The sequence below is a fragment of the Mugil cephalus genome, chromosome 23 (assembly GCF_022458985.1).
Source record: "Mugil cephalus isolate CIBA_MC_2020 chromosome 23, CIBA_Mcephalus_1.1, whole genome shotgun sequence".
NCBI classification, from domain to species: domain Eukaryota; kingdom Metazoa; phylum Chordata; class Actinopteri; order Mugiliformes; family Mugilidae; genus Mugil; species Mugil cephalus.
Window position 1 is genome coordinate 15675305 of NC_061792.1, and position 16968 is coordinate 15692272.

Sequence of the window (16968 nt, forward strand, 5' to 3'; positions counted from 1 at the left end):
CATGTTCTGGTCTAAAGTCCCCCCAGGTAAAGTCCTCCAAGCTCCTCCTCCAGGTCCTGGAACAAGTGGGCGGGGCCACAGCCGTCCTCATCCAGCATCCTCCAAAATGGCCGCCGGCCGGCCTGCAGCGCTGCGTTGTGGGCGTCACGCGCTCGGGCGGCGACGGGGCCCGATGGCCGGAGGAAGGAGTCAGCCACCGTTACCGTGACGACAGAGAGGGGCGGGGCCTCTGTGGGGAGACCACAGAGTTAGCTTAGCGTTAGCAGCAAAGCCAGCGGGGGGGGGGGGGGGGGAGGGGCTACCTCTGAGCAGCTCCAGCTGTGTGTGTGTGTGAGCCAGCAGAGCCTCCACCCGCTGCTCCTCCCTCCTCCTCCTCTGGGCTCCTCCTCCCTGCACCTCCTGCTTTAGGAGCAGCTGCACCTCCTCATGGAGGCGCCGGCACTCCTCAACCGACACACGCAACGACTGCAGAGAGAGACACACACACACACACAGACACACACACACACACACACAGACACACAGACACACACACACACACACACAGACACACAGACACACACACACACACACACACACACACAGACACACACAGCAACAGACAGACACACAGGAACAGACACAGACCAAGTACGTACTACACACACACACACAGCGCATGTAGGAGCGTACGGAGGGAGCATGAGCGGAGGGAGGAGGAGGGTTAAGCTCCTACCAACCAGGATGGAAGGCCAGGTTCTCCTCCACCTTCGCTGTAGCGCTTCTGGCCCGCCGCTGAGGTGCAAAACCTGCTACATCCAGGACGTGTTATGAGTGGGGCGTAGCCTTCGGCTCGACGCTTCTGAAGAGAGACTGTCTGAAGGAGGTGACAGGCATGGTAGTGAGGACGTCTGTCTCTGTGAGGACGTGTTGTCTCTGTGAGGACGTGTTGTCTCTGTGAGGACGTGTCTCTGTGAGGACGTGTTGTGTTGTTGTGTCTCTGTGAGGACGTGTGTGTCTCTGTGAGGACGTGTCTCTGTGGGGACGTGTTGTTCTGTGGATGGTGTGTTGTGTCTGTGAGGTGTCTCTGTGAGCGTGTTGTCTCTGTGGGACGTGTGTGCCTCTGGCGCGTGTGTCCTGTGATGGTGTGTGTGTTGTGTTCTCTGTGAGGACGTGTCTCTGTGAGGCGTGTTCGATGTTTGGTTCTGTGAGGCACCGGTCCTCTGGGGACGTGTTGTATGTTGTGTCCCCGGGACGTGTCCTCGTCAGGACAGTGTTGTGTTGTGTCTCTCCTGGGACCACCGGTACCTGTGAAGGACTGTCTCTTGGACTGTCTCATGTGCGAACCACGTCCTCATACGAGACACCGTACCGTTCTGGACGTCTCTGTAGGACAGTGTAGTCTCATCGTCAAGACGTTGGTCTCTTGAGGACCGTGTCCTGTGGAGACAGTGAGTCACTCTGACGAAGTGTGTTGACATGTAGTCTCTGTGAGGAACGTGTCTCTGGAGGACATTCACCTCTGTGGGACGCTTGTGTTGTTGTGGTGGGGACGTGTATTGTGGGACGTGTCTTGGGGGACGGTGCTGACCGCACTCTGCACGTCCTGGGCCGTGGTGCTCTCTGGTGTGTGTGGTCAGCGTGATTGCCGTGGAGCGTCTGTCCTGCAGCGATCCAGGAAGCTCTGGATCCTCGACGGGCCGGCACGGATACGACAGTCCTGCAGGACGGGCGCACTGGTCTGCACGACACACACAACACACACAGCACAACAGCGTACACCAGAGCACGCACACCACCACCCAATTACACGAACACACATCCGACGACACACACATCAGACCACCACACACACAATACACACACACAACTACACAATTCACACACACAGGAGGAGTAACATCACAAGATCACACAACATCATACCAATACACACACACACACAATACACAATACCCATCACACACAGAGACCACCACACACACACACACAGAGGACACACACACACACACTACAGCACAAAGTCAGACACCACAACACACAACTACAGATCACCACAACCACCACCACAGACGAGCGAACACACACACATACAAGAACACACAATACACAATACACACACACACACACAGAGACACACACAATACACAATACACACACACACACACACACACACACACACACACACACAGAGACACACACACACACAGACACACACACACACAATACACAATACACACACACACACAGAGACACACACACACACACACACACACACACACACAGACACACACACAATACACAATACACACACACACACAGAGACACACACACACACACACACACACACAGAGACACACACACACACACACACACACACACACACATACAGAGACACACACACACACACACACACACACAGACACACACACACAATACACACACACACACACACACACACACACAGACACACACACACACACACACACACACACACACAGACACACACACACACACACACACACACACACACACACAGACACAGAAACACACACACACACACACACACACACACACACACACACACACACACACACACACACACACACGTGTTGGCTGGAGTTGTGAGTGAATGAAGTGTGTGATGTGATGTGGGAGGAGCATGAGGAGCGTGAGGAGCAGGAGGAGCGGGAGGAGCAGGAGGAGGAGCAGGAGTGGGAGGAGCAGGAGGAGCAGGAGGAGGAGCAGGAGTGGGAGGAGCAGGAGGAGCAGGAGGAGCAGGAGGAGGAGCAGGAGTGGGAGGAGCAGGAGGAGCAGGAGGAGCATGAGGAGCAGGAGTGGGAGGAGCAGGAGCATGAGGAGCAGGAGGAGGAGCAGGAGCAGGAGGAGCAGGAGGAGGAGCATGAGGAGCAGGAGGAGCAGGAGGAGCAGGCGTTTACCAGGAGGGAGGAGCTGCAGCAGCCTCCTCTGTTTCCGGTGGAACTCCGTCCTCGCTCTCTGACGTCTCACGCTCACCTGGACACAGTGAGGACATTTAGTGAGGACATTCTGTGTCTTTATGGGGGGGGGGTATTATCTACTGTCTACCTGATACTTCAGCTCCTCCTCCCACTGCTGCGCCTCCTTCTGCTGCTCCTGCTGCCTCCTCCGAGCCCTGCAGGAGGAACAGAGTCCAGTGAAAAGGTCAGAACCTACAGAGAGTAGGAGCTGCAGTTCACCTGTATCTCCTCTGGAGGGCGCTGGCGAAGGTAAAAACCTACAGAGTAGGAGCTGCAGTTCACCTGTATCTCCTCTGGAGGGCGCTGGCGGCTCTGCTCAGACTCTTCACTCTGCGTCGGGTCTGGTACGACCTCCAGGACGCTTGGATCACACAGGCCGCCCGCACATGCTCAGTACGCACCTGCAGAGGGAGGCCAGGGGTCAGAGGTCACGCTCCATCAACCACTGCACACACAGACTGAACACAGCCTCACTGTTGCTTAGCAACCAGTGACACGTGGGGTCCTGATTGGCCGGTGGAGGCATGTTTCTTTTCTTTCTGTCGTTAAAAACCAGCGAAGCACCTGAGACGGACTCATCACGTCCTTCTCTGATTGGATGATTCCAATCAGCTGGTCCACTTCCTGGTCGAAGCCCCGCCCCCTCCAGTCTTTGTCCAATAGGCTGTCCAGACCTGCAGAGACAGACACAGTGACCTCTGACCTTCCCCCCGACCCACAGCCTCCCCCCTGTGTGACCTCTGACCTCTGAAGTTGAGGAGCAGCGCGTGGAGGCGGAGCCCCAGCTGATTGGCCATGAGGAGGATCAGCCGGACGCAGGCCCCGCCCACCGCAGGGTCAGAGCTGAGAGCTAATTGGCCGACGGCCTCGTTGAGCAGCAACAGGACGGAGTCTCGGCCGAGTCGGGACAGGAAGTCCCTGCAGGACGAGGACAGGTGTGTCCACAGCTGGACGCACAGCAGAGACACGGAGACGTCCTCACACATCTGGATCTGCTCGTAGTGGACGGAGCTGAGGACTGAAGAGACAGACGTCAACCCCCTGTGTCCTCCGTCTTTACCGTGAGGGACCCGGGTCCTGGTCTAACCTTGATCCGTGAGCTGAGTGTGAGCTGAGAGGAGCCATCGCACCGAGTCCATCACCTTCCTGAGCAGAGACGCCGCCTGAGACACAAACACAAACAGTCAGCGTCCGCGCTCACGTTTACGGAGTCGTCCCTGAACGCAGCCTCACCTCCGCTCGCCTCGCCAGCCCCGCGGCCAATGAGAGGAGGCCGTCCACCACCGAGGGCAGGAGGAGGCGGAGGAAGGCGTCCGAGTGGCGTCCGGGGTCCAGGCCCACGCAGCAGGAGCTGGAGACGGGGACGGAGACGGAGACGGAGACGGACACGGAGACGGAGACAGACGTCCACAACAACACACACAACAAGGACTTTTAGCAGAACCTTGGTTTTTATATGTATTTATTTATAGAAATATTTACTTTTTATTAATTTAATGACTTATTTTATTTATTTATTTTATTTAAAATTGGGTCATATCATTTGAAACTAAGCAGATTATAATTATATATTTTTGAATTTAAAAATATTAAAGATTCATTGTTTTTATTTCGTTTCATCAGTTTTATCTATTTTAAATAAATGTTTAATTATAAATTATTGGCAAATTTGTTTTAAATTATTAGAAATTAAGCAAAAATATCATAATTTTATTTTTTTTATCATTTCAAAATATGTTTAATCCAAGTGATTAAAAATCATATCATCAAATTTAAATAAAAAATGAAATAAATAATAATAATACATAATAATAAAAATATTATTTAAAAAACAGACATGTTAAAATAATTCAAACCCATTTAAAAGGCTAAGATTAACAAATTAAAAGCTAAATTGGACGCTGACAGTACGTCCATGTCCTCGTCCATGTCCTCTTCCAGCAGCCTGTGCTGTCCTCTACCTGGTGAGCTGTGCTAGCGTGGCGGCGGCGCTCCAGACGCCCCGGTGCATGCTGGGATGGGACAGAGCGAGGACGCAGTGATTCAGGACGCCGCTGTGATACAACCGAGCCTTGACGCGGGTCAACTCATCCGTCCTGCTCCTCTGGACGGCCGCTGAGCTCAGGACGTCTGAATGAGACAAACACGGGGACATTCAGAGGAGGACGATGAACCAGGACCACGGGGGGACAGAGACATGTCTCACCGTGGAGGCCGGTGTTCAGGAGACGCAGTTTCTGCTCCAGGTTCAGGTTTTCATCGTCCAGCTGCAGCTTCAGCTCCGACACCAGAGCCTCCTCCTCCTCCTCCTCCTCCTCCTTCATCCTGTTCATCAGCTGCTTCACGACATAAAAACACATTATTCTCTATACAAACACATATATATATATACAAACAACTCTTTAAAGATTAAAATGTCTCTTTTTTTATTGGATAACTGTGTCATCTCATCTTCTACTAACTAACCAGCAGGTTCACCCACAGACACCTGAGCTGGACATAACTATCTGAATTATACATATATATGGACAATATATCAGCTGTTCTATGTCATCAATTAACTTAATTACACTATTACACATTGAGCTGTTCCTTCACTAATAACATAATAAATTATAATATATATCATTAATATACTAGGAAAACATAAAATAAATGACATAAGAAGATAATATAAACACACAGGGTACAAAGCTAAATAATAAAATTAAATTATGTAAATAAAGTAACCCCTCAGCTGTGTCTTGATAATTTTAGGATAAAATGCTAAAATAAAATAAAATAAAATAAAATAAAATAAAATAAAATAAAATAACCCCTCAGCTGTGTCTCGATGATTTTATGATAAAATGCTTAAATAAAATAAATAACAGCTGTGTCGTGATATTTTTATGATAAAATGCTTAAATAACATAAATAACAGCTGTGTCTAGTAAAAATGAAACTAAAAGCCTCCAGCTGAAGGTGAATTAAATGTTTTAAAAGTTAAATCCATCCAGGGAACGAGCTACAGCCTGTTAGCCGGGTTAGCTTCTGAGGCTGTGTTAGCAGCTAAAGCTAACACTGACTCATTAAACACGTACCAGGAGTGTGTCCACTCACCTGTGAAAGGTTGGACACCTGTCCTGCATTAAGCTAACGAGCTCACGGTCCCGTAGCAGCCTCGTTTTTCGGCTAAACTACCGATTAAAGTCACATTAACGGACACAAACCCTCGCGTTAACCGGTTAAACGATCACCCCGCTCATTGGTTCACTTCCAAACATCGGTTTATTCCGCGGGTTAAAGCTCCGAGTTCATAGACATTTATCTCTGTGAGGAGTTTAGTGCCGGAGCTAGCGCCGTTAGCACGGAGCTAGACGGCTTCTGTTTCTAGGGCAACGCCTGGTGACGTCATCGTCCTGCGACAGAGGCCTGGCCCCCTGCGACAGAGACACGTGTGTCCGCCAGGTGGCGCTGCAGCTTCAGCTGAATTAAATATCGACAGTAAATGAACTATGCGGCATTAAATGAATGATTATTTAGATTAAATCATTATAAATGTGTTTTCATTTAACGGTTCCTCCTCTGACACTGATGGAATAATAAATAAAATAAATTAAAATAAAATGAATGTATTTCACTGTTTCTCCTCTGACACTGATGGAATAAAAAAGAAAATAAATTAAAATAAAATGAATATATTTAACTGTGTTTCTCCACTGACACTAATGAAATGAAAAATACATTAAATACATCTGTCGCAAACTCTTTGACATTTTTAATGTATTTTTTAATCCTCTCGACCAACATATTTTAGTGAAGTTATAAGGGATAACTTAATGCTGTGTATTTATGAACAGACTTTAATACAGGACACATACAGTAGGTGGGGGGGTCACTACTCCACTTAATCCCTCCATCAGTTTGAGTCTAAATAAATAAATAAATATATTTAACTGACATTAATAAAATAAAAAATACAATAAATGTAAATAAAATACATATTCAACTGTGTTTCCTGATATAATATAATATAATATAATATAATATAACGTACAGATGTGAACTGTGACTTGATGACGTCAGACTCGGTGCCGTTAACGGGGCTCATAGTAAAACCGACAGCACCAGTAACGTTGTAGTAACGGACAGAGGCGGTGTGTGTGTGTGTGTGTGTGTGTGTGTGTGTGTGTGTGTAGCAGCTGCTGCGGTTCCCGTGCACATCACCCCTAACTGCGCATGCGTGCCTAAACACACCGACCGACCGAGCGACCGAGCGTCCTCCGCCTGGACCGGCAGGAGGAGAGAGAGAGAGAGAGAGAACAGGGGGGTGGGGGGGACACCGGGGCCGCTCTACGGTAACGGAACCAGCAGCAGTAACGATAACGGAGGAGGGAGGTGAAGCGATGCCGTGAGGGATCACGGTAACGTAAGAACAGCAGCAGCATCAGAGGAGGAGGAGGAGAAGGAGGAGGAAGAGGAGGAGGAGGAGGAGGAGGATGCAGCACTGACCGACTGATCGGTACCGGGAGGAGGGGGGAACACATCCTACGGTGCACCGGAGATGGAGGGGTAGAGGCAAGGGAGGAGGAGGCGAGAGGAGCGGAGCAACCGACGGTACATAACGGAGCAGGAGGAGGAGGAGCAGGAGGGAGGCGGAGGAGCAGCAGCGCGAGGAGGAGGAGGAGGAGGAGGCGGGAGGATGAATCCGGTGGATGGAGGAGGAGAAGCGGGCCCGGACGGCCTGGCGACGACAGGTAGAGCCGCCATGATGCCCCCCCCCCCCCCCCAGTACCCACCCATTCACTCCTCCATCAGTGTGTGTGTGTGTGTGTGTGTGTGTGTGTGTGTTCTATAGGCTCCATACTGGGAGTGTGTGTGTGTGTGTTAGTGTACATTACCATGTGTGTGTGTGTGTGTGTGTGTGTGTGTGTGTGGGGGGGGGGGGGGGTTCAACCAAGGAGGATTGTGGGAACTGAGGCCTGGTCCCTCACTCACTGGGTGTGTGATGTAATGTGGTGTGTATTAAAGACCTCCTCTCCTCCTCCTCCTCCTCCCCCTGTCTGGGAGGAGGAGGAGGATGTGGGGGGGGGGTTAAACCCAATCAATGGTGTTAATTAACGAAGCAGCCGAACCCTCATCGATCTGATCTGATCCATTTATTACATTTGATTCATAAAACATTTTAAAGTGGGGGGGTCTAAGAACATATAGATCACAGGTTCAGATAAACTCAGGGCGTCATGACGAATCATAACAAGCGATCTGATTGGCTCTCAGGTAGCTGGGGGAGGAGCATCACTTCCTACTTAACCTCTAGACAAGTGGTTTAAACTCCGCCCCCCCCGTAAATCCACTGTCTTCATGTGGAGAGAAGAGACAACCAGAGGCTGCAGCTGCGTTAGCCGCCGTCCACTCATCTCTTCACCGCTCAGAGGCGGAGCTTCTGTTGGGGGCCATCTTCCTCCCTGATTGACAGCTGGTCTGTGTTTACACTGGAACTAGACCACGAGCTGCCACCAGCAACTCATTAGCTTCTGTTAGCTTCTGTTAGCTGCCAAGACACGTCTGAGGGATCCATCTTCATCGTCATCATCATCATCATCATCTGGTTCCTTTAATGACTCTGGTTATTATCTGAAAACCTTTAACCAGATTAATCTCGATTAATCGCGATTAAATATCGCTCAAGTTTAATCTCTATTCATCACAAACAGACTCCAGAAAAAAAGGAGATATCTGAACAGATACGCTGGACAACTCAACAACTTCTTGTGTCTTTTTTTGTCCACCATGTGTCCACATTAATGTGTCCCTGTTGCTATGGAGACAAACTAACTTGTTGACGTTGTCCAATGAGAGGAGAGCTGACGCTTCTTCTTCAGACCAGTCTCTCGTGAGCAGTGGCTGCAGGAGTGGACACATGTTTGGTTTGTCTGGAAGGAATACAAGTTATTTTCCTTCTATTTAATTTTCACAGTTTGCAAAGTTAAAAAAGTAACGAGTCTGTTTTTCCAACATGGAGGAAAGTTCAGAAATTTGTAAACAGACGTAGGCAGAAAAAGTAAAAATACTCTAAACTACAGATGCAGCAACAAAGTATTTGTTTATCATGCTACTGCCAATTAAAATGCTACTGCTAATTAAAATGCTACTGCTAATTGAAGTGCTAATGCTTATTAAATTGGCCCTACTGCCAATTAAAATGCCGCTGAGAACTAAAATGCTACTTCTAGCTGAAGTGCTAATACTGCTAACTGAAGTGCTAATACTGCTAACTGAAGTGCTAATACTGCTAACTGAAGTGCGAATACTGCTAACTGAAGGACTGAAGTATTTGTACTTCGTAACTTCCCATCTCTGGCTAATGCAGCTGCAGCCTTCACTTGTCTCTCCAGTAAAACGGAAGGATTTGTCCTCTACTTCCTCCACGCCGTCCAATCAGACGCTTCATATTGTCCCATGTGTCCCGGGTGTCTTTCAGGTCCCGGTAAGGCCGAGTGTGTCCGGGCCGTCGACGTCCTGACGGTGCTGAGGGAGAAAGTGGCCTTTGTTTCGGGTGAGACACTCAAAGAGACCAGACCTGGTTCTGGTTCTGGTTCTGGTTTTAATGGTTCTGTGTTTGGTTTCTGTTCTAGGTGGACGGGACAAACGAGGCGGGCCCATCCTGACCTTCCCGGCCAGGACCAATCATGATCGAATAAAACAGGAGGACCTCAGCCGACTGGTCACTTACCTGTCGACGATACCCAGGTAGAGCTGCTAGCTAGAGCGCTAATGCTAACTGAACTGTTGCTACTGCAAATGCTACCGCTACTGCTAACTGAATGGGTGCTACTGCTAAATTAAAGGCTATTGGTAACTGAATTGGTGCTACTGTTAGCTGAATAAGTGCTACTGCTAACTGAATTAGTGCTATTGCTAATTGAAGTACCACTGCTACTGCTACTACTGCTAACTGAAGGGCTGTGACTAATGGAATTGGCGCTGTTGCAAACTGAGCTGCTAATTAAATTATCACTACTGCTAACTGCAAATACTGGTGCTAACTGAAGTTGCAATGCTAACTGAAGGGCTGTTGTCAACTGAATGCTGCAAAATTAAGTGCTAATACTGCCATCTGAAGTGCTAATACTGCCATCTGAAGTGCTAATGCTGCCATCTGAAGTGCTAATACTGCTAACTGAAGTGCTAATACTGCCATCTGAAGTGCTAATGCTGCTAACTGAAGTGCTAATACTGCTAACTGAATTGCTAATGCTGCCAGGTTTACTACTTGCTGTAAACAATGTTTTTGTGCGTCCTTCAGCGAGGACGTCCGAGCTCGTGGCTTCACCGTGGTGGTGGACATGCGCGGCAGCAAGTGGGACAACGTGAAGCCGGTGCTGAGAACGCTGCAGGAGTCGTTTTCCTCCAACATCCACATGGCACTGCTCATAAAGCCCGACACGTTCTGGCAGAAACACAAGACCAACCTGGGCAGCGCCAAGCTTAGCTTCGAGGTACCACAGCTGGAGATAGTGACATAGGGGACAAAAAAGGCCTCATGTCTGACACCTGTGCTGTAGCTAAAACCGACCTGTGTCCATTTGTGTCCAGACCAGCCTGGTGTCTGTGGACGGTCTGTCCCGGCTTGTGGACCCCTCCCAGCTGACCTCTGACCTCGGTGGCTCGTTGGAGTACGACCACGTGGAGTGGACCGAGCTGCGTCTGGGCCTGGAGGAGTTCTCAGGGGCCGCCACGCAGCTGCTAGCCCAGCTGGAGCAGCTGGAGGCGGGGCTGAGCCGCATACCTGAGCCCCAGGATGTGGACGAGGCCCGCAAGTGAGGACCTGCTACTGCTAACGTGCTAATTTAATTCGCACCATTGCTAACGGAAGTGCTACTGCTAACTGAATTGCTTTAGCACTTAATTTAGCTATGAGGTGCTAATTAAAGTAGCTGAAATTTGTGCAATGTTAAAGCTAACTGAATTGGTGCTACTGCTAGTTGAAGTGGTGCTACTGATAACTGACATGCTAAAGCTAATTGAATTGGTGCTGTTGCTAGCATGCTATTTTAAACTTAAGTTAGCTTTAGTTGAAGTAGCTGACTTATAAACTATTGTTGAGTTAAGGGCTAAAGCTAACTGACATGCTAAAGGTAACTGACATTGGTGCTACTGCTAACTGACATGCCAGTTAAATTGGCACTATTGCTAACTCAATGCTATGGCTAACATTCTAATTTTATCTCTGCTATTGCTAACTTAATCTGCACTGTGACTAATTTAAGTGGGAATTAAATTGCTTGAGCAATTAAGTTAGCTTTGAGGTGCTAATTGAAGTAGCTGACTTTTGCCACTGAGCTGGTGCTACTGCTAGCTGAGGAGCTAATGTTTTCTCTCTCCAGACTTCTTGACGAACACGGTCGTCTCCGTAACACCATCGCCACGGCGCCCGTCGATGCCCTCGACCGAGAGGGGCGGAGCTTGCTGCAGCGCATGCGCCTGGGCCCCTCCCACGGCGATTCCTCCAACGACAGTGGTGGTTGCCATGGCAGCTGGCTGTCGGGAGGGGCGGACTTCCAGAGCGTGGCGCCGAAGGTGGCGTCTCTGCTGGACCGGCTGCAGGCGGGACGCAGCCACCTGCTGCAGAGCTGGAGCGACAAGAAGCTGCACCTGGACCAGGCGCTGCAGCTGCACCTGTTTGAGCAGGACGCCGCTAAGGTGAGCGAGGCATCATGGGTAATCAGTGGCTTAGCTCCGAGGTACCGCAGCAAAACCTGCTGCTAACAGTGGAACTAACCACAGTACTGCTGTTAACTGAAGTTCTATTGCTGACTGAAATGCTATTGCTAAGTGGGTGCTCCTGCTAAGCGAGATGCTAATGCTAAGTGTGATGCTAATGCTAAGTGTGATGCTAATGCTAAGTGGTGGGTGGGTGTGTCCTCAGATGTCGGAGTGGATCTCTCACAGTAAGGAGCTGTTCCTCCAGAGTCTGGCTGAGGTCGGTCTGAACCACCAACACTCAGTGGAGCTGCAGAACCAGAACCAGCACTTCACCAAGAACTGCATGGTCAGTCTCTGTGTGTGTCTGTGTGTGTGTCTGTGTGTGTGTTAGTGTGTCAACCCACGTGTTGTTATGTTGTGGTTGTGTTGACCTGTGTGTTGTTGTTGTTGTGTCAGAACGGCAGTGTGAACGTGGACAGCGTGGTTACCGTGGCAGCGAGGCTGGCTGAGGCCGGTCACTACGGGGCGGAGCGTATCGCCATGGTGTCGTCACGGCTACAGGACGACTGGAAGTCCCTGACGACGGCTCTGGAGGAGCGTAGCAATACCCTCGCCATGGCAACCAGCTTCCACCAGGGGGCGGAGCAGGTTAGGAAGAGGCGTCCGTCCTCCGTCCAGGTGGCTGGACCGGTCAGCTGATGTCTCTGTCTGTCCCATGTCTCTGTCCAGTTCCTGGTCCGGGTCGAGGGCTGGGTCCAGGCGTCCTCTGAAGACTCGTTGCCATCGGCAACAGCAGAGCTGGAGGCTGCGATCAAAAAACACCAAGAGCTGAATGAGGAGATCTCTGCTAGCTACACACAGGTACCTGTCCACATGTCCACATGTCCACATGTCCACTGTCTCTGTCTCTCTGTCACTTCTCTGTATCTATCCATTTGTCCTCCTGTCCGTCCACAGGTCAGTGAGAGCGGTAAAGCTTTACTGGACGTCCTCCAGCGTTGCCCGGCAACCGAGTCTGAAGACACAGCGACCAAACCAGACTTCACCACCGCCACGCACGGCATCATGGGAGTTCTACACCAGGTGATGCAGGTAAGGACAGACAGGAGGACAGAGAGACAGGTGGACAGAGGACGGACAGACAGGTGGACTGAGGACAGGTGTCTTTACTCTGTGCAGGGTCACCATGAAGTGGAGGGGGCGTGGCAGCACCGTAAGCTCCGCCTCCACCAGCGCCTGCAGCTCTGTGTCTTTCAACAGGACGTGAGACAGGTAAGACCTGATCCAGGTCCAGGTTCAGATTTAGATCCAGGTTCAGATTTAGATCCAGATCCAGATCCAGATCCAGATCCGGATCCTGATCCTGATCCTGATGGTGTCTCTGGTCCGTCCCTCAGGTTCTGGACTGGGTGGAGCAGCATGGTGAGGTCTTCCTGAACAAACACAGCGGAGTGGGGAAGTCTCTGCATCGAGCTCGAGCTCTGCAGAAACGCCACGATGACTTCCAGCAGGTGGCCCAGGTACCGGACCGAACCAGAGCCACACTAGAACCAGAACCACAACTAGAACCGCTGTAACGTTCCCTCTCCTGCTCTGCTCCAGAACACCTACACCAACGCTGAGAAGCTCCTGGAGGCGGCCGACCAGCTGGCTCAGTCCGGAGAATGTGAGGAGGAGGAGATTTACCAGGCAGCTCGAGACCTGGAGCTCCGCATGCAGGTCTGGAGGAGTCCAGTTAGCGGCTGTAGTTACCACGTTGTCATGTTGCCCTGTTGTCATGTTGCCATGTTGCCGTGTTGCCATGTTGTCATGTTGCCCTGTTGTCATGTTGCCATGTTGTCATGCTGCCATGTTGTCATGTTGTCATGTTGCCGTGTTGCCCTGTTGTCATGTTGCCGTGTTGCCCTGTTGTCATGTTGCTCTGTTGTCATGTTGTCATGTTGCCATGTTGTCATGTTGTCATGTTGCCGTGTTGCCCTGTTGCCGTGTTGCCATGTTGTCATGTTGCCATGTTGCCGTGTTGCCATGTTGCCCTGTTGCCATGTTGCTCTGTTGTCATGTTGCCCTGTTGCCCTGTTGCCATGTTGCCCTCTTGTCATGTTGCCGTGTTGCCCTGTTGTCATATTGCTGTGTTGTCATGTTGCCATGTTGCCCTGTTGCCCTGTTCTCGTGTTGCCCTGTTGTCATGTTGTCGTGTTGCCCTGTTGTCATGTTGCCGTGTTGCCCTGTTGTCATGTTGTCATGTTGCCGTGTTGCCCTGTTGTCATGTTGCCGTGTTGCCCTGTTGTCATATTGCTGTGTTGCCGTGTTGCCCTGTTGTCGTGTTGCCCTGTTGCCGTGTTGTGATGTTGTCATGTTGCCGTGTTGCCCTGTTGCCGTGTTGCCCTGTTCTCGTGTTGCCCTGTTGCCCTGTTGTCATGTTGCCGTGTTGCCCTGTTGCCCTGTTCTCGTGTTGCCCTGTTGCCCTGTTCTCGTGTTGCCCTGTTGCCGTGTTGTCATGTTGCCGTGTTGCCCTGTTGCCCTGTTCTCGTGTTGCCCTGTTGCCCTGTTCTCGTGTTGCCCTGTTGCCGTGTTGCCCTGTTTCCGTGTTGCCCTGTTGCCCTGTTCTCGTGTTGCCCTGTTGCCCTGTTGTCATGTTGCCGTGTTGCCCTGTTGCCCTGTTCTCGTGTTGCCCTGTTGCCCTGTTCTCGTGTTGCCCTGTTGCTGTGTTGTCATGTTGCCGTGTTGCCCTGTTGCCCTGTTGCAGGCCTTCATCCAGAGGGTGGAGCAGAGGAAGCTGTTGCTGGATCTGGCCGTTTCCTTCTACACACACACTAAGGAGGTAACACACACTCACTCTGTGCACACTGCAGTGTTTTCAAATACACTCTCCTCATCCCGTGTCCTGCTCCTGCTCCTCCTGCTCCTCCTGCTCCTCCTGCTCCTCCTCCTGCTCCTCCTGCTCCTCCTGCTCCTCCTCCTGCTCCTCCTGCTCCTCCTGCTCCTCCTCAGCTGGCCGTGTGGATGGAGGGCCTCCAGAAGCAGCTCTCCTCCGACGTCCTGTCCTGTCCAGACACTGTGGAGGCTCTGCAGGCTCTGATCAGCCAGCAGCAGCAGCAACAGGCCAACACTCAGGTACGGCTTCACCTCTGACCTCTGACCTCTGACCTCACTGTGACCACCTGACCCCGCCCCGACCCCGCCCCCTCACCTCTAACCCCGCCCCCACCTCTAACCCCCCCACTAACACCGCTCTAACCCCACCCACAGGAAGCTGCCATGAGTGTGATCCGGGAAGGAGAAGACCTCATCCTGCAACTCAGGTACCACAGAGACCGGGTCCCGGGTTCAGGGGTGGAACCGGACTGGGTTCTGTTCTAGGTTCTGTCCTAGGTTCTGTCCTAGGTTCTGTCCTAGGTTCTGTCCTAGGTTCTAGATGATGCAGAGTGTGGAGGTGCGTTTGTTTTGTAGGTGATGCAGAGTGTGGAGGTGCGTTTGTTTTGTAGATGATGCAGAGTGTGGAGGTGCGTTTGTTTTGTAGATGATGCAGAGTGTGGAGGTGCGTTTGTTTCGTAGGTGATGCAGAGTGTGGAGGTGCGTTTGTTTCGTAGACTGCCCGTGCTGAGTGTGTTCTGTGGTCCATGTGGGTGCGCTTGTTTCAGGCCTCAGGGCAGCTCCGTGGCCCACGTGGAGGCGGTGCTGCAGCAGCTGGAGGAGTCTCACGTTCAGCTGGAGGAGCTGTTCCACCAGAGGAAGATCCGTCTGGACGTCTACCTGCAGCTCCGGATTCTGCAGCAGTGCACGCTGGAGGTCGGCTCACATTCTGCCTCCCATTGTTCCCCCGGCCACAACGTTAGCTCACACCTGGACTCTGTCTCCTAGGTAACCGGGGAAATGGACGCTTGGAGACAGGACCTCCAGAAACAGTCCCAGGACTTCTCCTCCGAGAAGCTAGCGTCGCCGCGGCTAGCCGACGCCAGCCAGGACAAGCTAGCGCTGGGCCAGTCGCGCCTGGTGGAGGCTAGCCCCGAGGCGCTAACGCTAGCGCAGCAGCGCATCCACAGGCACATGGAGCGGAGGCTCGCCATGAACAACATGATCTACGAGGTCATCCAGCAGAGCCACGACCTCCAGCAGTACATCAGCGAGGTCCAGGCCTCAGGTGAGACGGGTCAGGTGGTTCTGGAGGGAGCCAATCAGACGAGGCCGGGTCTGTTTTCACCCTGGTGGTGTCACATAAGATAATATAAAATAATAATATATAAAATAATAATATAATAATATATAATATAATATAATATATTAATATATAATATATATCATATAATAATATAATAACGTAGCAGTAGAGGACGGTCGGAGACAGTCGTCAGATCCTCTGGTCCTCGTCTCCGTTGGACCAGTTCACCGACACACTGATGATATTTGGGGAAAGGGGGAGTGTGTGGGGGGGGGGGGGGGGGGGGGGGGGGGGGGGGGCAGAGAGGATAATGGGGGAAGGGGGATGGGGTTGCTATGGAAACTGCTCTCTGAAGCACACAGCTGGTCCCCATGGAAACCAGCGTATTGAATTTGTCATGGAGACACACACACACACACATACAGGCTAATACATGCATCATCGCACACAAACACAAACCCGTGTGTGTGTGTGTGTGTGTCAGGTATGGAGCTGTCGGAGGCCGAGGGAGGACTCCCCCCTCAGGTGGAGGAGCTGCAGCGCCTCCTTCAGGACAAACAGAAGGAGCTGCAGCAGATTGCAGATCACACTCATACTCACCTGGAGCAGAACCTGCAGCTGCGACACCTGCAGAGCCAAGTCAAACAGGTACCTGTCTCTTACCTGTCTACCTGTCTACTACCTGTCTACCACCTGTCTACCTGTCTACTTGTCTACTACCTGTCTACCTGTCCACCTGTCTACCTGTCTCTTACCTGTCTACCTGTCTACTACCTGTCTACCACCTGTCTACCTGTCTACTTGTCTACTACCTGTCTACCTGTCCACCTGTCTACCTGTCTCATGTCTACCACCTACTGTCACCTACCTGTCTACCTGTCTACCTGTCTCTTACCTGTCTACTACCTGTCTACCACCTGTCTACCTGTCTACCACCTGTCTACTTGTCTACTACCTGTCTACCTGTCCACCTGTCTACCTGTCTCTTACCTGTCTACCACCTGTCTACCTGTCTCTTACCTGTCTACTACCTGTCTACCTGTCTACCACCTGACTCCCTGTCTCTTACCTGTCTACCACCTGTCTACCTGTCCACCTGTCTACCTGTCTACCACCTGTCTACCTGTCTACTACCTGTCC

At 51.2% G+C, this 16968-nt stretch overlaps 2 protein-coding genes across 3 annotated transcripts in view; one reads left to right on the forward strand and one right to left on the reverse strand.

Moving 5' to 3' along the window:
• Window positions 1-11: 11 nt before the first annotated feature.
• LOC125001236 (IQ calmodulin-binding motif-containing protein 1-like) lies at window positions 12-6348 on the reverse strand. The gene is made up of 13 exons (XM_047577158.1): window positions 6081-6348; window positions 5185-5314; window positions 4940-5108; window positions 4212-4329; window positions 4066-4141; window positions 3724-3996; window positions 3543-3652; window positions 3261-3379; window positions 3067-3133; window positions 2891-2994; window positions 1571-1720; window positions 1352-1419; window positions 12-229 (listed from the first exon to the last, which is right to left on the reverse strand). Exons 2-13 carry the CDS (start codon window positions 5309-5311, stop codon window positions 12-14), a joined length of 1599 nt encoding a protein of 532 aa, XP_047433114.1. The 5' UTR covers window positions 5312-5314; window positions 6081-6348.
• Window positions 6349-7256: 908 nt separating this feature from the next.
• LOC125000629 (kalirin-like) overlaps window positions 7257-16968 on the forward strand; it is a 29534-nt gene continuing 19822 nt past the window's right edge. Inside the window, exons 1-19 of one of the 2 annotated variants that reach the window (XM_047576187.1) lie at window positions 7259-7717; window positions 9445-9519; window positions 9599-9713; window positions 10270-10462; window positions 10560-10783; window positions 11351-11666; window positions 11893-12015; window positions 12126-12317; window positions 12399-12530; window positions 12627-12761; window positions 12849-12941; window positions 13067-13189; window positions 13272-13388; window positions 14416-14490; window positions 14661-14783; window positions 14919-14971; window positions 15311-15458; window positions 15531-15810; window positions 16313-16476. In XM_047576187.1, the coding sequence (XP_047432143.1) occupies window positions 7663-7717; window positions 9445-9519; window positions 9599-9713; window positions 10270-10462; window positions 10560-10783; window positions 11351-11666; window positions 11893-12015; window positions 12126-12317; window positions 12399-12530; window positions 12627-12761; window positions 12849-12941; window positions 13067-13189; window positions 13272-13388; window positions 14416-14490; window positions 14661-14783; window positions 14919-14971; window positions 15311-15458; window positions 15531-15810; window positions 16313-16476 (2736 nt within the window). In that variant the 5' untranslated portion in view covers window positions 7259-7662. Of the gene's footprint in view, window positions 7718-9444; window positions 9520-9598; window positions 9714-10269; window positions 10463-10559; window positions 10784-11350; window positions 11667-11892; window positions 12016-12125; window positions 12318-12398; window positions 12762-12848; window positions 12942-13066; window positions 13190-13271; window positions 13389-14415; window positions 14491-14660; window positions 14784-14918; window positions 14972-15310; window positions 15459-15530; window positions 15811-16312; window positions 16477-16968 lie in introns of both variants that reach the window. The other variant, XM_047576186.1, reaches the window with a different exon arrangement.

Coding starts and splice junctions, on each gene's coding strand:
- LOC125001236 (XM_047577158.1), bottom strand. CDS start 5,311: ATGAACAGGATGAAGGAGGAGGAGGAGGAGGAGGAGGAGGCTCTGGTG. Junction 2,995..3,066: donor AGGAGGAGCTGAAGTATCAG/GTAGACAGTAGA, acceptor CACTGTGTCCAG/GTGAGCGTGAGACGTCAGAG. Junction 1,420..1,570: donor CCCAGGACGTGCAGAGTGCG/GTCAGCACCGTC, acceptor CTGTCTCCACAG/GACACGGTCCTCAAGAGACC.